Source organism: Agelaius tricolor, unplaced genomic scaffold, assembly GCF_023055355.1.
Source record: "Agelaius tricolor isolate 1412-34295 unplaced genomic scaffold, bAgeTri1.0.p SCAF_49, whole genome shotgun sequence".
Classification (NCBI taxonomy): domain Eukaryota; kingdom Metazoa; phylum Chordata; class Aves; order Passeriformes; family Icteridae; genus Agelaius; species Agelaius tricolor.
The window spans coordinates 1,653,175-1,675,112 of NW_027269309.1; the positions used below are offsets into that span (position 1 = coordinate 1,653,175).

The following is a 21,938-nucleotide window of genomic DNA, read 5'->3' on the forward strand; positions in this document are numbered from 1 at the left end:
TGTGTACTGGTGGGGCAAGCCCAGAATGGACAAGGGTGGCACATGGTTGCTCTTCAGTCTTAAAGATCTCCTTGTCCAGCCAGGCTGTGAATCACTTGTGTGTCAGTAATATTTGCATATTTTAGGCAGACTTGCCGCACTGTGTGTTGTGCAACACTGTGAGAAACTTTGGAGCTTGGAGGGAAGCAGAGCTGGCAGTGCTGTCAGACACCTCTGTGCTCCTGGTGCTGAAAGCTGAGCTGACAGTTTAACTCTCTTTGGGCTGACGGGTGCTTAATGCTCTTGGCAGGATTGCCAGAAACTTGGGCATGGCTGGTAAACTGGGAAGCCTGCACACCTGGCCACAGGGACAGGGCAGCCTGGGCTAGTGGAAGGTGTGTGGGACTGGATGACCTTCTGGGTTCCTTCCAGCCAGAGCTTCCTGGGATTCTCAGTAAACTCCAGAAGCCATAACCCCGTGCCCAGGTTTTCCAAGTCCTTTGAGGTTTTCCTGGAGAGGGGATGGATTCAGGAGGAGGCTGGTCTGTCCTGGTTTGGGAATACCTGTGTGTGCTGTGCTGCACCGTGGGCACACCTGAGCTCAGCTGTTCTGCACATTCTCTCTGTGCACTTGGCTTCAGGTTACCAGCAGATTTCTTTATTTGAAGGGGTCATGGCTGCTGTTCAATTGGCCTCTTGTGCTGAGGTTCTCTGAGCCATCCATTTGCATCACAGCTGATTCCTGCCAGACCTGGCCCTGCTCTTGGACCATGGTGCTTCTGGCTGCCTGGATTTGGAGCTGGCCTTGTGTAACACGTCGAGGTCCAGTGCACAGGCTTGGAAGGCTGCCAGTGGAGTTCTCTTGCTGGCAAGCACTGACTGCAGTTCTGAACTCTTGGTTGCTGTTTTCCTCCATCTCTAAGTGGGGAAGGTCAGAGTTGGGGTTTTCAAGTAGCTACAGTCAGAATTGTAGGAAGGAAATAGTCCAGCACAGAGCTGCTGAAGGGGGAACTCTGCATGTTCTGTAGTGGAACTTGTGCATATGGCAACTCTGGTCTCTGCACAGTTTCTGTATGTTCCAGCAACTAAAAACTGAAGGTAGAACTCATTTTTCCTCTTGCAGGTGAGATTTATTAATAAAACTTCTTAGCTGGCTTTATGGTGAACTCTCACTGGTAAGACAAGCAAGTGAATTTCCTTAGTAAGGAGTTTCTGCTTGGGAGGTCTGATTTTTCTGGTATTGATAAAGCATAGTGCTTAACACCTCTGAACTGCTGCCTGATATCCTGTTAGGCACCAAGGCATGAAAATCTGGGCCCATGTTCTCCTATGGGAAATGACTCTTCAAGTGCTGTGGTTCCAGCTCTGCACCTGCTCCTCAGAGTGCAGCTGCTTTACACGGTGTGTGCTGGTGTTGTGGTTGTTTCTGGTCTTGAGGGGCAGCAGGTGCTTGTTGCTCACCTTGGTGGGCTGCACAGAGATCCCACAGTACTTACTGGCTGGAAGGGGAGCAGGGATGGGTCATCTTAATGGAGGGAAACCTACACTTAGTAGTGGTTTGGGGATTTTTGTGGTGTGCTCTCTCTCCAGAGTTTCAGGTTGAGCCTTCTTGTTTGCTCAGTTTGTCTTCTTGTTCCCTGGTACCTTCAGGGAGCCAGCAGGTCAACATCCCTCATCCAGGGGGATCCCAGTGGGACATGGCAGGACAAAGTCTGACTGAAACCTGCCACAGCCAGGCTGAGAGCTTCCACACTGCAGAAGCAATTATTGTTCCTTGGCATTGCTCTTTGCACTTTATGGCTCTTACACCTAACAGTAACTAAGGATTGTTCTGACCCTTACAGAGAACATATGGTGAATGGGGAAATCTAAATAACTTGAGGGTTTTGAAACTCCTGGCATCTGGTGTGCAAGAACCAAAGCCTAAAGCACAGTGCTTCATTCTGGCAGGGGCTGCTGAATCAAACCATAAAGCAGTTCTCTGCTTAGATTCCTGAGAGCATTATTTCTCTGATAACAGCCTGGATGAGGAAGTGCAGGATCATTTGCTCACAAGAGCCCCTCTAGCTTTAGGAAGTGCTGTTGTGCCTTCCTCTGTGTTCAGAGTGCTCTATGTATTGAGGAGGTAGGGCACAGGTGTCCTGGGATGCAGCTGAAGGAAGAAAAGGCAGCCTGTTAAGGCAAGGCTTCCAGCCATCATGTGAATTCAGACCCTGTTAAAATTGTTTGTTAAAATCATGTTTGTGCTACAAAATCACAGCAGAAGCGAGCAAAGAGAAAGCTCAGACTGAAGTCTGTAAGACAATTCCAGAGTGCTGTTAGTTTAGAAGGGGGTACTCAGTGTCCAGTCCATTCTTGGCCACTCCCAGAAATGCTGTGTGCATATCTGTGCCTGCAGAACTGGCATGCACTGGTGCTCCTGTGGGAGATTTACCAGCTTGGCCAAAACTCCCAGCAGAGTTGTATTGAGATGTTTCCTTCAGCCCTGCCATAGCACTGAACTGTGTCCCTGAGTTCTGAACAGGGAGCTCTTCTGAAACACTCCAGCTGAACAGTCCTGGGGAAGACTCTGTTGTGTTGTGCCAGGCACATGTCCTGCCAGACAGCAGCCTGAGAGGCTGTGCTGGATATGGGATGCCATCCTGGCTTTCAGGACAGCTGGTACTTAACCTAACACTGATATTTGACTTAGATACTTAACCTAGTACTGATATTTGTATTTTAAATTGGAGCATGCTTGGTTGGGTTCCAGACCTAGAGAAACCAGAAGTTACCTGGATCTTCTGTCCCTCATGAGTGGGATGTTAACAGAGCTCAGACCTGAGCCCCCCATGGCCCCACAGTGGGATGGGGTTGTGTGTCCATCTGGCACCTGGGCGTGGGCAGGGGCTGCTCAGCACTGAGGGGAGTCAGGTGCAGGTGGGAGCAAAAGGGCCCTGGCTCTGCTGTTCCCAGCTCTGCTGCTGTCCCTGTGGCTGTGACACTGTGTGGCAGGGCAGAGTGCAAGCACAGTTCTATGTTCTGTGTTGTGCCACCCCAATCCTGGGCTATTTTGTCCATTTTTCCTTTGAGCTCAGCGGTTCTGGCTGCTGTCCTCTGTCCATGGATGCCATCACAGGAATGCTGGCTGTGTTACCTTGTGCAGAACACCTGTGTTGGTGCTGGAGCCCTGCCAGCACTGCCTGCCTGCTGGGAGCTGCCAGGGCAGACACATCCTCCTGCAGTCAGGACGCTGTGCTGGCACCAGTTGTGGTGGCCTGCTGTGGCTGAGGTGACTCACTGCTGTCACACCCTGTCCCTATGGATAAGGCATTCCTGCTACAGGGAGAAGGAGGCCCAGCTTCCACCAGGCTCTAGAGCAGCTGAGTCAGACATCTTGCCAATTAATGTAATTAGCAATTAGCTGAGGAAATACCTCCTGTAACTGTCTCCTCAGTTGTGTCTGTAAGTGGCCAGAGTAGGAGGGGACGGTCCTGTGGTACCCAAGGGAGGTGGCACCTCACACATTCTCCCGGGCATGTTGCAGCAAAGCTGCTGACATTGCAGTCCATGGAAATTTCCTGATGGAGATGATGTAAACTGCTGTGAGCTTGCAGTGAAATAACCCTGCAAGTGCTCTGCTGCTCCCTCCAAGCCTACTCCCGTCCATGTTCCCACAATTAGATAACTGGCCACACATCTGTTTACAAAGCAGTATCCAAAATAATGTGTTGCTGTTCTGTTTCCTCAGCTGGGCTGTGTGTCATAGTTACAGCTAAAGACTAGTATTGAATCTCTTGCTGAAAGGGGGTTGTTGGGTTTTTTTGCCTGTGGCTGCTTTAATGCAGAGCTGTCTTCCCCATCTCAAGCCTTGGGCTTGTAGGTATGAAGCTTGTCTGCTGTCATCTCATAGGCATCCTGTGTCTGCTGCATGTCTGGGACAGGAATAGAAACACCCCTGAGAACAGGATTTGTTGGTGTGATGGTGCTGCTGGGGGCACCAGCCATAGCATCTGGAGAATGGCCACTGTGGGAAGGGCTGGCAAAGCTGCTGTGCCTCCCTGAAAGGCCACAAGAGGCTAATCCCAGAGCAGCTGGCACCTCCAGTGGGTTTGGGATGCCCCTGGAGCAGGTGGAGCCCCACCCAGCAGCAGTGTGGGGGCCCTGTGGGGCAGTGGCAGCAGGGCAGCAGGGCTTTGGGCCCCACACGTTTCTGGGGTGCACCAGCCCCCTCTGACTGGGGTCCAAGATCTGCCAGCTCTTCACCAGCTCTGTGCCATTGGAAACAAGAGAAGTCAGATGTGAAAATTAATGCTCTTATTCATTGATGTCCCACTTCTTTGCCGCCTTCAGTTTACCATTGATTTATCTTCAAAAGCATTTGTGGCTGGTTTTGGCTTTGGAAAGGATGTTGGATAAAGGACTTTTTTTCACTTGCTATCATACAGTGACAGAGCTGAGAGCAGACTTTTTTAGGTGTATTGAGGAGGACAGTTATTCCTGCAGTATGAGCTGCAGGTCTCCAGTAACCTGGGCTGCAGTGAGAGTTTAACCCCTCTCTCTTTCCAGCACTGCACTTCTCCCTGCTGGATCAGTCTCTTGCTGACAGCAAGTTCACAGTGTTGGTCCTGCCTGGCTGCCAGAGCCCTACAGAGGAATTGTCTGGTGGAGTCATGCTGTTCCACTGACCTTCATCTTCAGTCAGTATCTGCTGTGCCTGTCTTGAGGCTTCTGCAGGGCCCAGATCCAAGAAACTTGACTGGGCAGCTCTTCCTCTGAAACTGGGCCTCTGCTACATAAACAACCCGATGTTTCCTTGAAAGTGCTTTCCAGGAAAATGTAGCAGCAGGGATACAGTGGGTTTGTTTCCCAATGTGGTGTCCCAGACATTAGAAGTGACTCCAAGCCCTTGTACAGGTGACACTGGGACCCACTGTGTGTGCTGAGAGTCCTGCCTGGATAGGCTCTGTGCTTCCCCCTGCAGTGACAAGGGCAGAGCAGTGTCCTTCTGTCCTTCCCAGCCATGTGCCCCCACAGTGGCACCATGTTCTGGAGCATTTTGCCATAGTCTGATGGAGGATTCCTCCTGGCAAACAAGCCCCTTGAGCAGGCAGTTGGAGACCTGCTCCTTGCTGCCACCCTCGTATCCCACAAGCTCAGTGCTGCTCTGGGGCTCTGTTGGTGCTCACTGTTGGGTTATTTTTGGCTGGTGGCTCTTATTTCACAAGGCCACTTCAGGTGAAAGCACTTGCTGGACTCACCCCAAGTAGCTGACACAGTCAGTCTGTCCTGGGAGGCCACAGGAGCTGTTCTCAGCAATGCCTTGGAGCTGAGCACAGCAGAGGCTGAGCTGGTGGCTGCCCTGGAAAGCCCTGCATCCAAAGATTGGCATGTCACTGTTCCTAGGAATTTCATCCTCCAGCTGGTCTGGGGGTTGGACAACTGGCATGACAAGGAGTGGCTGCTTGAATGCAGTAATGCATTCCAAGTCTAAAATTGTTCCCAGGCCAAGTGTGGGGAGATGGCCAAGTGGAGGAATAACTGCAGCCTTGGGCAATCTTTGCAGTTTGGCTGGGATTTTCAGAGAAGTGTAGAGATGGGATTTTTCCTGGAGAACTGATGGCACCATCTTTTCCTTGGTGTGTAGCTCTTAGTAGTCAAGTTTTAGAAATCTTGAGCTGGTTCTTTCCAAAACCATTATGGCCTTGGTTGGGTGAGGAGGTGTCTGCAAGGAGCAGTTTGATTTGTTGCCTCCATCTGCCCTTGCAGGAGGAACTTGCCCTGTGTGCTTTGGAGCAGGAGCTGCCTGGGACCTGGGCTGGGAGCAGGGGAAGGGATGGGTATGGACATGGTTAGAACATCACCAGCCTGCTGAACCTCTCAGTGCCTTCAAAGGCTGGCAGACAGCTTTTGGGCAGGGCTGTAACTCTGCAGACCTGTAAGCAGAGCCCCATAAATTCCTATCTGCAATGTCCCTTGGACTGATGTTTTCTGTTAAACTGAGTCCAGCAGATCCCACATTTTTGCTGTGGCCCCACTGTGCTTCCTGGTTAGGTCACTTCAGAACTGCCAAAGCAGGGGCTTTGCATTCCTGAGAACCCCAGTGCTCCTTGTGGTGCCTGCTGTGGGTGCAGGTGCCTAAGAGCACCTGGAACATGCTGGGAGGGAGTGCTGCAGATGAGCAGGAAGAGGGGCATTGTGGATAGGCTTCTTTCAAGGCTGCTCTTGATCTGTTTAGAGCTCCTTGGACTATGGAATAGCTGGGCTGGTGTGTTTTCCAGCAGGCTCTGGGAGACCAAGTGAGCACTGTTTTGTGGGAAGGTCCCATTGCTGTGCTTGAGCAAGGAGTGGCTTCTTCCAAAGACACCTCTGGTTAACTGTCTCTTTCAGGAGCACCTTCAAAACATGATCTGTCTGGATCATTCTCATCACCTTCCTTAAGCCACTCTAAATCACTTGTTACATGATCCCTATCCTGCCATTCACCCTCTACCAGTGCTGAGCCACTGATCAGGAAAAGCCAAAATGCCTCTCTTCACCTGCTGGTTGGTATTTGGTGTTTACAGGTGAAGGGAGGAAGGAGAAAAGCTTCCTGGGAGGAAGCTTTTTGGAATATCCTGCAGAACACCCTGAGATTTCTGAATTTGGTGTGGATGGTTTTTATTTTGTAGCTGGAGTTACACAACTGCTAAGTTGAAAGGAGTGGAGAGAGAGGAGATCACTCATTTGGAAACAGGAATAAATATAAGCAAGGTGGGAAATGAAGCCAAGAAGGCTTTTGGCAATAACTGCCAAGGCAGAAGAATGGTCTGTTCCACAGTGAGCAGGTTCCTGAAAGCAGCAGGGAGTGCTCTGGTGATGTTTAATGCTGTTGCTGGAGGCTGGGCTTTACTGATAACCCTCCTTGGAAGGCCAGGGAGTCATTGTCACATCCTGAATTCCAGACAGGGGACAGAAGGGAATAGGTCCCAGTGCCACGGGAACAGCATGACTAAGGCAGTGCCTTCAGCTCTGTGGGCTAGAACTGAGTCTGTTCACTGGATGTGCTGGGCAGAGCTGGGCTCTGGCCTCTCCCTTGTGTCCCTTTCCTAGCAAAGTCTCAGATCCTTGGCATTCCTTCATGGCAGGTTCTGCAGGCTGGAGGGGCTGGGCTGTGGGCAAACAGGTCCTGCACCCCTGAATCCAGACCTGCTACCCATACTTGTGGCTAAGTGGTGGTCTGGGCTCTGAACTTGAAAGCTTCTGGGGACTCTTGAAGCAGGAATGTGGTGCTTTGGAGCCTGCAGGAAAAGCAGAGCGAGCTGTGAAGATGAGGACGTGGTGGTGGCTGGGAGCTTTGTAGGTCACAGGTACTGGAGCCCCAGAAGAAGGCTCTGTGTGCAGGCCTGGGGTCTGTTGTGCTCTCTGATTTCAGAGCTGGAGTTGCACAGTGGCTCCTCTTGTCAATCCTGCTCAATTCCTGAAATGAGCTATTGCAGAAATATTGCAGAAAGTGCTGGGTTTGCTCCAGATACCCCCTCCCTTGGGGCATCCATTGTTCAGGGACTGCTTTTGACACTTGGAATTCTCAGGTACTCAGAGCTGGGGACTCTTGGCCTCTGGGAGAGCAGTATGAGCAGTGGCACTGGGGACACATGGCTCTGCTCCTGTGTGCCTCTGTCACCAGCACAGAGCTCTGTGCTCTGCAGGGTCCATGGTTAGTTCAGCTGGGAGCCCTGGGCAATCCAAGCAATGAGCACAGCTTTCCAAAGCTTCCTAGCACCCTACCAAAGGGAATAAAAGGTTGGAGTATTTGCTTAATTGTCTGCTCCGAGTCTGAGGACTTCCCTTCCTCTCCAGATCAGACCAGACTGTGCTGCAACAGCTGAACCACTGTCAAATTTAATGCTAATGGAGAGGGAGCAGCCTGCTACAGTCTTTTCTGTGCTTGTTCATGTGATTTTTTTTTTAATCTTATGGATAATGCCATGTTAAACAATGAAATAGAATATGGAGTAGCTTTCTCTAACATGCAAAGCTTGTCCTGTGCCTCAGCCAACAGAAGTTTCCCAGCAATTTTGACTTTGATTCTTCACTATTAGCATAATGTTGCCACATCTTGGTTTGTACATACTTAAGGGAGGAAATAGCTTCAACTGAATCTGGCTATTAAAGCCTCTTGATGATTGTAGCTTAGGAGATGTAAATCTTGGGTGCTGGCTGCCTGACAGCCACTGTCCAAGTGGAAAGAGTGTTGACTAAAGGCTGGAATTTTGCACTGTGAGATGAATCCAGCCTGATGCCTTCCCATGTCCCAGGTGCAGTTTGTTCAGTGCTGTCTCCTCAGCTGCTGACACGTGTGCTTTCCCTGGCCCTATGGCTACAGGGTGGGGTTTGTTTTCAGCTTGCAAAGAATCCCTCGTCATCTGGGTGTGGGGAGGGAAGGTTTTTCATAATGTCCTGGGAAAACCACCTCTGCTCCTCCTCTGGTGGCATCACTAAATGCTTGTCCTTGCCTAAAACAGTGGAATATCTTCCTGTGAGCAAGGGAGAGTAGCAGATTTCCTGCATCAGGTAAAATTTGGGATACAGTAACTGAAAACGGTGATAAAAACCCTGATGCTGAACAAAGTGATGGAGAAATTAATTCTTACCTTGAGGGTGGTTTTGTTGGCAGTGATGGTGGCAATTTCTCAGAATTTTAGGTGGGCTGCAGGATTGTTGGTTACTTATGTTCTGGGGGATGCAGCTATTCCCTGGGAGCCCCATTTGTGCTGGGGAGCTCAGTGATTGCTGCCATCAGCACAGGCCTGTTCCTGTTATCACACTCTGTGCTGACAAGCTGCTGGCTGCCATCAGTGTTTTCAGCACCCTCTTGGCCAGCTCTTCTGTGAACAGTGTTTAGTGGCACACTTCAAATGATGGTGACCCCTCCACCCTGCTTCCAGGACTGTCCATAAGTGGGAATGTGCCAATAATGCTTCAGCAGCGGGGCAGTGTTTGCAAAACCTTCTGTGGACCCCTCTGCGGGCTGGGTTGTCCCACAGCTTTGGGGGTGATTCTGCTGTAGGGGGAGCAACTCCTGTTCCTGGCGCTGTCACAAAGTCCTGGGCAGAGGTTCCTGGTGGGCTGGGGGAGGTGCCTGGGCTGAGAGGGAGGCGTGTGGGGAGTCTCAGTGCTGTTCAGCCCTGCTGGACTGGCACACTCACCTTTCTGAGATGGCAGCACCTGGGATATTGCACTTATTGTTGTGCTCAAGGTGCATCTCGCTGCCTGTGCATGGAGAGCTTGAGATGTGTCTCCTGTGACACGTGAGCAGATGCTTGGGAGTGACTGGATTTGGGCTTCAGCAATCAGCATAACCTAAAATAGCTTGTTTCAACTGCTGAGCTCTGACACAGATAAGAAGAGATTTGGTTTGCCATGGTTTCCAGCCATTTCTGGCCATATGGATTTTGACTGGCTGTGACTTTGAGGAGGTGTGTTGAGATTCCCTGGACTTCTGCAGTGGCAGGGACGTGAGTTAAAAGCATCCACATATGCCATCCTCCAAGTGATGTGGCAGTGCTTGAAGTGAAGTGATGGTGAAGGGAGAGGATATTTCATGCAGTGCATCATTAGCTGGTGGAATTTACTTCTGCAGGAGATTCTAGAAACTGCTAGCTTAGAGAAAAACTAACAAGACCTCCCTAATTGCACTAAACATGGATGATTAATGCTGATACCCTTGGTGCACCTAGGAGTGGCTGCAGTACTGGGTGCATGGAGGATTTGCCATCATTCCTTACATGGACCCTCCCAAAGCATCCCCTCCTCCCTGCAGTTTGCTGCTTTGCAGAGCAGCTGGAAACCATCCCACGTGGAGGAGGGATAGGGGAGCAGCCTGTGACCTGGTGGCACTGGCTAATTCCTGTCTGGTTCACATTTATGCCCTAATTCCATGTCTGTGCTGGATAACCCTGAGCAAACCTTGCAGAAAGGGCAGCAATTAACAGGGAGAGGGACACAGGGGCTGGTCACTGCTGTGGGACAGGAATCCTGTGGCACCCAGTTCCCTTCCCCTCTCTGCCTGGTTCCATGGTCTGGCACATCCTAGAGACACTCAAGCCTGCAGAGCCCAAACCAGCCCAGACACAAAGCTCAGAGTGCAGTTGGCAGAACAGACCCTGCAGCTCCAGAGTGACAGAACCGACATTTTGGGACTGCCACTCAATGTTTAGAAAGTGTTTAAAAGTGTTTAAAAGCAAGGAGGGATGGAGCCTGCCTGCAATAAGTGCCACTCCTGGGAAATACTCTCTGGAATGCAAATCTCTACATATCTTCAGTTGTGTTTTCCCTCTCTTGTTGTGCTAGCAGGTCCCTCTTGTCTCTGAGCTGCTGGCTCATGCTGTTCGAGCTGCCCTGGGCACTGTGTGCTTGTGCTGCTGCACTGACCACCTGTGTGTGTGCTTGAGTCCAGTGGACACTTCCTTGTGCTGTTGAGCTTTATTTGCCACATCTGGATGAGATGCTGCAGGCACAGGACCCTGCATCAGGCAGGTGAAGTGGATGATGCTTCAGTGCCTCAGCAGAAAGGATTGCTCTTGTTGTGGCAGCACCTTTCAGCACAGCTTGTCTCACTGTCTGAGGAGCTTGTGGCTGACACGTGGTCCTTAAGCTGTGCTCCATGTAGGTCTGGTATCTCCTGGGAGTGGTGGGTGCTGAGCTGCTGGGCAGGCTCCGTGAGGTGCTGTGTGCTCCAGTCTGTCCAGTCCTGCATTCTCTTACCTGCCCCTGGCTGCAGGAAGGTCCATGTGCCCTGTTCCAGTGCCAGGGGCTGATGGAAGTGCCTGCTCTCTCTGGAAATGCTCTGTGGCACAGATGGTTCAGAGCTGAGCCCTTCCTGATGGCCCTCTGAAGAGGACTGCTGAGGCTGTTCAGTGCGGATGTGTAGGCAGGGTGTCTGCAGGGCTTCCTTGCCTTCTGCAGAGGCAGGAAAAGCAGCAGTGTGGGTTCTCTGTGTTCTCCCATGTTCCAGTTGTGTGCACAGAAAGGTTCCAACCCCTCCATCCTGACATCCCCACTGCTGCAGCCAGGGACCTGCTCCCTCCCCCTGTGCTGCCAGGGCTCAGAGCCCTCTGGAGCTGTGAGTGAGGAAGGCCTGGAGTGAGGAAGAGGAGTCTGTAGCAAACAAACAGGCTGTGGGTGATGCAGCAAGTCTCTCACAACTTGGTGCTCCTTAATACTGTGGGACCCCATTTCTGCATCCTCTGCACAAAGGCCAGCAGGTAGGAATGGGGTGGCCTTAAAGCCCAGCTGAGCTCCTGTTGCCTGGAGCTTTGTGCTCCTACAAAACCTGCATGAGATCAGAATTCCACTGGCCCTGCCTGCATGGCCTCTGCCCACCCTGCTGTGCTGCAGGGTGCCCGTGTGCAGGGCTGTGCCTGGCCACCAGGACTGAGCTCCAGGCCTGCCTGGCTGGGCTCTCAGCTCCTCTGGCAGCCCTGGCTGTGCTGGAGGAGCCAGGCAGGATGTGGCAGCAGGAGGAGGCACTGGTGACTCTCTTGTGCCCACCTGGACAGTGCAGGTGCTGCAGGACAGTGTGGGATCCTGGGCTGGGTGCACAGCAGGAGTGTGGTGCTGACCAGAGATGCCAGGGCTCCACTGTCTGTGCTGCTTCACCTCTTGGGTGTGAAAGGCCTCAGCCCTCATTAGTGGGTGTTTTTGAGGGGGATCAGCCCATCCTGGGGCCCAGCACAGAGCAGAGGAGCTTCAGAAACCACACCTTATCCCAGCCCCTCTGTGGAAGAAGTGTGTGCCAGCACTAAATGGGCACTGAGCTGGCAGGGCACCCATCCCTGGGATGAGGCATCCCCACCCAGAGATGCAGGCTGCTCCTCCTGGCACCAGCTCATGGCTTTTCTCCTCCCACCTGGTGACTCCTTGAGGCAGAATGGTTGGGCTTGGGGGCCTTGCTGGTTGTTGATGAATTCACCTGGGGCAGGGAGAGGCAGGGAATGCTCCTTTGGGCTGCTGCCCTGTGCTGGCTGGGTTGGAGACCTGTCTGAGCCCGCAGGACAGAAGGGACACTTGCTGGATGTGTGGTTGGAGCAGGGTGGAGCTGCTCACCATGGCTTCAACTCGCTTAAAAACCCCTGACAATGGCTTTGGGGAGGGTGGGGAGAAATGCCAGTGTCTCCTGTGGCACACACAGCAGCCCCAGTGTCAGCTGCTGCAGCTGCCTTTGGGAGTGCCTGTGCCTGGTGTCCCCTGCAGCATCTGCTGTGTCCCTGCTGACTCTGCAGCAGGCTCTGCTGAAAGGAGGGCTGGCCAGATCTGTCAGGAGCCAGCAGTGAGGTACCTTATTTTTAACCCCAGCATTCTTGGGGTATGTCTTCTGTTGCTTCATGCCGCTTTTAAATTGGTGACCTTCTACAAGTGGCTTTTTTTAATAAAAAAAGCAGCCTGCTTTGCCTTCCCAGTGTAATAGCTCTCAGTATATCAGTGCTTATTATCGTTTCTGTGCTCAGGAATTCCAAATTGGAGCATCTCCATGATGCTTAATCATTGAAAAATCCAAAGTCCCTCATGTAAAGAGTTCACAGCCCTCAGCCTTTCCTTCTCTGGTGAAATGTTCCCTCCCAAAGTACAGGGACTGGGTCTGTGGTTGGATCTGTGATTGGAGCTGGCTGCTGGGGCTCATGCAGCCCTGAGTGCCCCTGTGGCTGCCCCAGGCACCCCTGGGCACCCTGTGGGGTGGCTCTGAGGTGAGCAGGGCTGCAGCTCTCACTGAGGGCATCTCAGTCATGGCTGATCAGAGAGCACAAATGGTTGTACAGAGCATTTTGTGGTGCATTTCTGGATGAGAGCTCTACTGCTGGCCTACAAACACAGCTGATGTTCAGAGAGAGCCTTTGCTTCTGCATTTGCTTCTGATTGCAACATTTGAGAGATGCTCCCTTGAGTTTGAAGTCCTTTTTCTGCAGATATGTCCAGTTCTTTCATTCCAGTGATACACAGGAACGTGCTGTACTTGGAGTGGTCAGGCAAGTGCAGGGCAGTCCCTTTTTTCCTGACACCAAGTGCCAGATGGATACATGGATGATAAAATACTGTCCTGCCAGCAGAGCCTTTGGGGTGTGCAGGAGTGCTGTGGTCTGAACAGGAGCAATGGGTAACAAACCTCTCCCAGCCATGGCCGTGTGCTTGGCACAGGTCTGACAGTGCTGGGACAGCCTCTCTGCCTGCTCAGGGAGGGCTTGGAGGAGGCCATTTGCTTAAAGCTAACAACTTATTTCTCTGTGTAACAAAATGCCAGATTGCTGAAAGGCAGTGTGTGCAAGCCTGGTACCAGCTGTGCCAGGGGAGCTGCAGCGTGGGGTACCAGCTGTGCCAGGGGAGCTGCAGCGTGGGGTACCAGCTGTGCCAGGGGAGCTGCAGTGTGGGGCTGGGTGGAGGCTGCTCCCAGAGGAGCCTCTGTGGGAGCAGGGGTACTCAGGAATGGCATCTCCCCTCTCTGTGCTTTTCCCACCAATGAATTGATGCTGTTCAGGAGGAAATAGCCACTTCCCATGGGTTAGGAAAAGTGTCTGGGGTGTCATTCTGAGTGAGGGCTGCTCATCTTCTGTAGCTGCTGGTGGGAACAGCTGCAGTGGTTGGAGTGACACTCCTGCCTTGGAGGGGCAGGGTGTGACCCCAGCCTGCTGCCCCTCTGCTCTCCTCTGTCCCTGCTGCATCCCTCCTGCCCTCTGCTCTGCTCCCTGACCCTGCTGGGCTTCTCCTGCCTCTGCAGTCCCTGTGGGCTCAGGGTGGCAGAGCCCAGGGCCTGGCCCTGTCCTGGGAACAAGAGGATAACATGGTGGGAGAAGTGACCGGCCTGCAGTGGTCCCCTTGTCCCAGCTGCCATTCCAGCCATGCTGGGGCTGGAAGCTGAGGATGGGGAGTGTTGAGTTTCTCCTCTGACCTCCTTCAGAAGTACTCATGGTGTCTGGGCTGGGTTTATGCAGGGCTGTCACAACAGGTGAGAGGGCTCTTCCCTGGGCAGGAGAGCCCAGAGCCCTATCCTGGCTCCCACAGCCCCTCGTGTGTGTCTCTTACTCAGTGTAGTATCAAGGTAAGATTTTTAGTTTTTCAAAGATCACTGCTACTGACATTCACAAAGGGAAAGCACTGAGGTATTTTATAGCATTTCCATAAACTGCCTCTGTGAACAAATGCAGTCACTTGACTTTGTTTTCTGGGAGTTTTGTTTAATCACTATAAAACTTCTTTTAAATCTCCTCCAGCTCTCTAAAGACATTCATTCTGTCAGAGCAGGAGGTGGCACTTCACAGGCATTTCCCATTGTGTCTAGATGGAAATACATGGGAGCCATGTGATTTTTCACATGGGCAGATAGTAATAGAACAAGCAGAAATTGTTTTAAAAAGGTGAGATTTAGGTTAGATATTAGGGGAAAAATTATCTTTGTGAGGGTGATGAGGCCCTGGCACAGGGTGCCCAGAGAAGCTGTGGCTGCTCCATCCCTGGCAGTGTTCAAGGCCAGGCTGGACAGGGCTTGGAGCAACCTGGGATAGTGGAAGGTGTCCCTGCCATAGCAGAGGTAGGAAAAAGATGAGCTTTAAGGTCCCTCCAACCCAAGCCTCTATGATTTCTAACTTGTATTATTTTCCTCTTGACTAACAAAATTTGAGTAGGCTTCTTAGCAGTGCCTCTAACTGGTACAGGTATCTTCACCTGCAGAAGGAGAACAATCAGGTCTGAAGTGATTCTTGTGACCCATAAAATCAATGTGTCCATATTGTCTTGGGTATGAATTGTCCCTGGGGCTCATTTTCACTTGGACTCTCTACAAAGAAAACATCCTACAGTTCATTACAGCTCCAACCTTGAAGTGTTCCTGAAGCTGATGAAAATCAGAGGTCAGGTCACTTGGAATGCAGCTGTTCCAGTTCCCTTTGCTGTTGGAAAGTGCCTCCCAAAGCAGCTCCTTCCAGCCAGGACACCCTGTGGCAAAGGCCAGCCCAAAGCCCTGCAGCTGGGATCTCCAAGGGAATAATGCCACTGATGCCATTTGCTGCAAGATTATTCTATGGCTGTTTTATTTAAAAGGCAAATGAACTTGCCTTGTAGGAGAGATTATTTCAGTGTTCTGCTTTCTGTGTGAGGAAATGAGGTTGTTCCTCCAGCCCTTCCCGAGGGGAAAGGGGGATGCATGGAGCAGGATAGGGATAGCAGCCAGCCCTGATGTTTGAGGGCAGGGGAGCTCCTCAGCTGACTCTGCCTCCTCAGCTGACTCTGGCTGGGGCCTTTGAGGTGATTTAACAAAAATAAAGATGGTTTGAGAAGGTCTTTGAAGTTCGTGGAAGGATTGGAAATGTCACCAGGCTGTACTGAATCAACAATAGCAACAGAGCACTGGCACTTGAGGCCAGACACACTTGAGGGCAATTGTGGTGCTTAAATCTGAGCCCAAATACCTTGGCTGTGACCCTGGTGGTGCTGCCAGGTACTGAGCAGGTACCAGCCTGGTGGGGGTACTGGGGCTGGATTTCACATTCTCTTGTGACTCTACTTTTAGTCTTCCAAGAAGCAAACACTTCTGGAAGGAGAGGGAGAGGAGCCCAGCATGCCCAGCTGGATTTTGAGGGTGCAGAGGACTCTCCAGTGTAAGGCTCTGCAAACAGCTCCCCTGCCCAGGGCTGCATCTGTGGCCATTACCCAAGCCCCTGAGGGCAGGTGCAAGGTGCTCATTTGGAAGCATGCTGCTTTCTAAAAATAATTACAGAAGAAAGATTATAAACAAACATCCTCCTCCCCAAAATCAATCATCCACAGCATGCTGTGAATTCCACCTGCTTGCTGAAATAAGCCTCAGAAAATCCTGTGAGCAGGAAAAGCCTAGTGCTGCAAAACTGGAAGCTTAAGCATGATTTCCATTACACTTTTTGGAGCAGGGATGATGTTCCCAAGCAAACTGAGCTGATGGTCCTGCTCCAGTGCCCACAGGAATTGTAGTTCTACATTGCAGCACAAGCTGTGAGTAACCTCAGCAAATCCAGAGCAGATCATGGCTGCTGAGCTGTAGCCCTTTGGAGGGGTAAGTCAGCAACTGGAATGCTCCTGACCGGTGGGATTGGCCTCAGAGCCAGGAGGGAATGCTCCCTGCTTCTCCTGTGGAAGCACTGGGATGTTCTTGTCTTCCTCAGGGTTTGTCTCCTGCCACAGATGCAGGAAGCACTGACCCTTAGCTCAGTGTTGTGCTGAGAGCCAAGGACAGACTCTTCTGGATGGGCTTGTTCTGACTTTGGTTTTTGAAGCCCGTTCTAAGGTGTGGTTTCTGAGATTGCTGGGCAGTCAGAAGTCCTGTTTTATATTTGCAGAGGGCTTCAGTGGGGTTAATTTGCAATTGCACTAACTAATGCATGCCCAGTTGTTCAAAGCTCCTGATCCTTTTGTGTTTGTCATTTGCAATATTTCTTAGAGCCTTACTTAGACTTACTTTAGTAGCTCAGGCAGTGAACCCTTTGAGCACACATACATGGACAGGGGTGTGTTTTGTTGCTCCTGGGCCTTTCCCTTCCAGCAAAGCCTGCGCTGCCCTTCAGCCAAGCCAGGTGGCACAAAGGGATCCCAGGAACGTGCCAAGGGGGTACTGTGGTTTCCCCCTTTAGCAGAGCAGCACAAAGAGTGTCTGTGCTGTCTGTTGGTAGGTGGACAACGACTTTGGGTCTGGCTGCCTGGCCTTGGACACCACTGATCTGCCCCAGAAGCTCTGTGCTGCTGTGCCCTCCCCTTGTTCTGCCTGGCCAGGCTGTTCTATGGCAAAGAGCCATCAGTGTCCTGTCCCCAGCCCTGGCAGTGCCCACAGCAGCTGGGGAGCTGGGCTGGGCTCCTGTGGCTGTGCCAGCCAAGCCACCAAGGGCTGTCCAAGCCGGACAGTGGCACAGGGGCTGTGGGTCGCAGGGCACCCTGGGCACTGTGCCTGGAGCAGAGCAGGGCCATGTGGAGGGATTTAACTGAAGGGACATATGCCATGCTTTCAGCTCTGCCAGCTGGGGTGGCTCTGGCTTGCCCTGGCCAGTGGCTGCTGTAGCCCTGGTGCAGTAACAGAGTAACCTGTTGCTTTGGGGTGTAGGCACAGCTGATCCAGGGAGTGCCCCCTGCCATGGCTCTGGTCAGGCTGCTCCTACACTGCTCCATTGAGATGGGCTGTGTGAGTCAGGCCGTGAGACTGGGCCAAGGAATTGCTGCTGGAGGTGATGCTCCACATCAGGCAGCTCTGGCAGGGGGACTGTGGTTACCCCTCACCCCTGTGAGGCAGAGGGTGGTGGGTTCTGCCATCAGGACACTGCTCAGTTTGTGCTGGACTTGGTGTAGTGGCTTGAGGAAACTGGGATGCATTAGGTGCTTTCTGAGCTCCTGTGCAGATGCAGGCTGGAGACAGCTGGGTTGGCAGCCCTGCTCCTCTGTGATTCCTCCCTTTTAGGTCCTCCTTTGAAGTGGAGCTTTAGCTCTTAATATGGTAGATCATGGGATGTGTAAGTGCAGGCATGTCCACGTAGTGTCAGTAAGGCTCCTGGGGCAGCTCTGATTGCCCCACAGGGAATGTGGCTCCCAGGGATGCTCAGAACTGGCTCTGGCTCTGCTGGAAATGGTGAGGCAGGTGTGGAGTGGGGAGTAACTGCAGATCTCTGGGACTAAGGAGACTGCTGGCAAGGGCTGGGATGTGTTATGGGGTGCAGGTGAAAACCAGCTTGGGATTGCACAGGACTTAATGGCAGGAGGGATAAGAAGAGGGAGTCCAGTGGTAGGATAGAGGTGGAGGTAGGATTAGAAAGGGAGTCTAGTGACTTGGGGAGGACTGAGAGTGTGTGGATAGGAGGGGAAAGGGGATCAGGTGTGTGTAGGAAGGTGGCTGCTCAGTGTGTTTGGCCATGCCCTGCCCAGTGCAGCTGTCCTGCATGCACAGCACCTGGAGTGGGACTTTGGCCTCAGGGGCTTGTATATCCTGGGCAGACTGAGAGCCTAAACATGGCTGCTGCAGCAGCCACATGGATTTTACTTGTATTTTACATGTATTTTCACTGGTGGACTTCCATCCTGGCTAGCCAGAGACAGGAGCAGGTTGGGGCTGTGGCTGCTGTCTGGGTTTGTGCAGCCAGCCACATATCTATCCCTACAGGTGGGATATGTGTGTTCTGTGTCTGCTGGGCACACGTCTCCAGCAGAGCTGCAACTTGGATCTGGGGCCATGGAGTAGCAGCCTCACCACTCTTGGGCTGTTGCATCCAGATAATGCCTTTTCTTCTGGCATGGGCTTGTCAGGGGCTTCAAATGTGTGTTCCTGCCATCAACATCTAACAATTTTTATGGCTTCTTTCCATTTTTATAGGAAAAAACATCACCCTGATCCAGACATTGAAACTCGTCAACTGATGGGACAAAGAGCTGAGACACTTGGCTGTACTAGGACACTAAAACATAGGGTTTAGCCAAAGAATATTTCCCCACTGTGGAAGCTTACACCTGCCAAACCCTGTAGCATTCTTGGGAGGCTTTTCTATCCCTCTTCTCCATTTCCAGATTTCCACACATCATGGTATTCCTTTTGACTTCTTTTGCAAGCTAGCTCTGGCTCTGCCTTCGCTTCCCCTATGCTTTGGTGTGGGTCCCCAGCGTGAGCTGCTGCCTGTGGGCTGGTTCTGCACCTCTGCCTCCAGCTGCTGCTCGGAGGCTCCTCTTGGATGTTGTGACTGACCTGCTTTTTCTCTCTCTTCCACTGTATCTCCTTCCCTCCAATCTGTCTCCTGCGTTCTCCGTTGTCCCCCTCCGTCCCTGCAGGTTCATCATGCCTAGTGGCATATAAAAAGACTCCACCTCCCGTCCCACCTCGGACCACGTCCAAGCCCTTCATCTCTGTCACTGTGCAGAGCAGCACTGAGTCAGCCCAGGACACCTACCTGGACAGCCAGGACCACAAGAGTGAGGTCACCAGCCAGTCGGGGCTCAGCAATTCCTCAGACAGCTTGGACAGCACCAGGACGCCCAGCGTCACCAGGGGCAGCGTCGTGACTCCAGCCAGAGACACTCCAGAGTTACCTCAGAAAAATGCAACTTTGAAAAGTGACAAAGGGACTCTGACTAACGAAGAGCCTAAAGTGGAGAATATCCCCAAACGAAAGCTATCATCTATAGGAATACAAGTATGGAATAGTTTGTTCTCCTTTGTCCCAAGGAATGTCCTTGCCCCATCCATTTAGCATGTGCCTTTGCTTGACCAGGTGTGCATCTGAGCTCACTTAGAATAGCAAGGGACACTCACTGCCTTGCCTGTGTTCCCAGGGTGAGAGACAGCAGCACTTTCCCTTAACAGCCCCAAAAGGATTAAGCTCTTTCAGTACAAATTTGAAATGTTTTCTAGAGCAGAGGGGCCATGTTAACTGGGTGAGTCCCTCTGAAGAGGCCTTTTGCTGCTGCTCTGCCTGTGCCCTGTACTCTGTGTTGCTTCTAATCAGTCTGCTTCTTGTCCATCATGGTTGTAGGGACAATTCTCCCCTGAGAGGTGGGCCCTTCTCCTTGATGTCCATGTGGGAAGGGCTGCTGCAGTGCCAAATGGTCCCAGGGCTGCAGGCAGGAGGGTGCAATTCCTTGCTACCCCATGTTCCCAGCAGGTTGATGCTTCCCTTGCTGGAAGCATTTAACTGTGGGAATAGATGGAAAAGAGTTGTGGATAAAGCAGTGAAATGAGAGCCCAGTGAGTAGTGTAAATTGGTGATTTAGTCAGCAGAATGCATCCTCTGGGACGGGTTTCTCAGTCACAGGTGGCTGTGAGCTCTGGTTCTGTCCCAGGTGCTGGTTACCAGCAGAGGGGAGCTTGGGCAGCTCCAAGTGCAGGGTCTGAGCTTTGAGCTGTTCTGTGTGTGCTGAACGAGTTCTCCATCAGCTTTACAGCAAGGCCAGCTCAGTGCAGGTGACAGTGAGGGGCTCTCAGCAAAGCTGGTGGGACAGAACACCTGAAAGGGGGCAGCAAGGGGAGGGAAATCCACTGGAGAGGCTGACTGCCTTCCACTGCTTTTCCTTTTCTGAGCTGGTTCTTAAGTCACCTGGATTTCTTTCCTAAAACCTTCTAACCCTCTTATCCAGAGCCATGGAGGGTGTCAATCCCTGGGAGAGAGGCTTTGCTGTCAGTCTCAATCACCTTGCTGTCCTCCCTTGGATGCCATGGTGCCTGATTGTGTGGAATGCCACAGGCACAGCCATGCAGAGCCCAGGGCTCCTGGCACAGGTGGTGGCAGCAGCCTGGCAGGACACAGCCCTGCTCCTGAGGTGGGAGCAGAGCTGAGCAGTAGCCTCATGCCTGTCCTTAGCCAGCCCTCCCGTGTGGTGTCAGCATGCTCTGTGTGTGCACACTCCTGGTCTATCTACTAACGTGGATTCCAGCCACAAGTTCTTCTGTCTGTTTTTGTCTGTATTTTTTTTTGTTCAATAAGGTTGACTGCCTTCAGCCAGTGGCAAAAGAGGAGCCTCCTCCACCAGCCACCAAATTCCAGTCCATCGGGGTACAGGTAGAGGACGAGTGGCGGTAAGTGAGACACAATCTTGTGCAGTTTCCTTTTCTTTTAAATGGTGCCTCCCCCACTTGTGCTTAGACCTTCTGCCCTGCTTTGTGCCAGTGAGTGGTGTTGAATGGGGCCCACGGATAACTCTTCCTCCACAGTGCACACCCGCTGCAAAAAGCATTAAAGCATTTGTTCTCTAACAGCCAAATCAATGGGAGGTTGAAATTAAATCAAAAATTAAAAAATTCCGGGCTGTAATTATAGTCATGCGTCAGCCTCTCGTCTGAACGGCCGGCTGCAGTAAGCAGGCAACCTTGTAATTGTGAGTGTGTGGTGTGTCTGTGTGTAAGGAGGGCAGGGGGGGCTCTGCTGTGCCCATGGATTTTGCTGTCGGTGTGGAAGGCCAGCCAGGCTGAGCCCTATTGAACGATGGCTTTTGATCCCTGCAGAAACAGCCACTCTCGCAGCATGTCCTCCAAACAGGACACAGACTCTGACACACAGGAGCCCAATAACTCCAGCTGTAAATCATCTGAGAGAAGCCTCGCTGAGTGCCCCCAGCACAACAACTCTGTTGGTGTTGATGCCTCCACCAGGCAACCAGCCAAGCCCTCACAGATTAAGAGAAACCTCTCCTATGGAGAAAACAACGACCCGGCCCTGGAGCCTTCTTCTCTCCCTCCTCCTGACCCCTGGCTCGAGAGCTCCTCCACGTCGCCGTCGGAGCCGGCGCAGGCGGGGCCCTGCCGGCGGGATGGCTTCTGGTTCCTGAAGCTGCTGCAGGCAGAGACCGAGCGCCTGGAGGGCTGGTGCCGCCAGATGGACCAGGAGACCAAAGAGAACAATCTCTCTGAGGAAGGTGGGTGGGGAACCCGCCCAGCAGCTCCTCCCTCAAGAAGGAGTTGGAGCTGAGGATTGGGTCAGTTAAATTGTGGCTGGCCCATCCCTGAAAGTGTCCGAGGCCAGGTTGGACAGGGCTTGGAGCAGCCTGGTCTAGTGAAAGGTGTCCCTGCCCATGGAATGAGATGAGCTCTAAGGTCCCTTCCCTCCCAAACCATTCTGTGAAATTGCTGACAGCCCACAGAGCCAGAGCATGGAGATGAGGATGAGATGAGGAATGCTTTTTCCTTGGAAAGGGTAATGTAGTTCCTGTAGCAAATGGAGTACAACATAATGCTGTGATGCAGCATGAAAGATGTACAGGGCATGGTGTGACTTCTGACCACTCAAAACTGCTAAAAGCTTAAATTGGTTTAATCTTAAAAAAGGTCAAATGGAAAAAGCTTTTAGGGAGGCTGTGGGATATCTCCCTGCCTCACCCATTACCCTCAAACAGGCAGGGGAGACCTTAGCTGGCAGTGGGGCAGAAGGAACACAACTCTGGAGCTTGTTTGCTCAGTTCAGTTGGCGAACTGGTCTTTTAAAGCAAAGAAGAGGTTTCCTCACATGGGAAAGCATCAC

The 21,938-nt window shown here is 52.1% G+C and overlaps 1 protein-coding gene across 8 annotated transcripts in view; it reads left to right on the forward strand.

The window, feature by feature from the left end:
* Positions 1 to 21,938, forward strand: part of DLGAP4 (DLG associated protein 4) — a 156,863-nt gene that overhangs the window by 129,544 nt on the left and 5,381 nt on the right. For all 8 annotated transcript variants that reach the window (XM_071455470.1, XM_071455472.1, XM_071455468.1 and 5 more), the window contains 3 exons: positions 18,760 to 19,121; positions 20,409 to 20,500; positions 20,927 to 21,336. In XM_071455470.1, the coding sequence (XP_071311571.1) occupies positions 18,760 to 19,121; positions 20,409 to 20,500; positions 20,927 to 21,336 (864 nt within the window). The remainder of the gene's footprint in view (positions 1 to 18,759; positions 19,122 to 20,408; positions 20,501 to 20,926; positions 21,337 to 21,938) is intronic.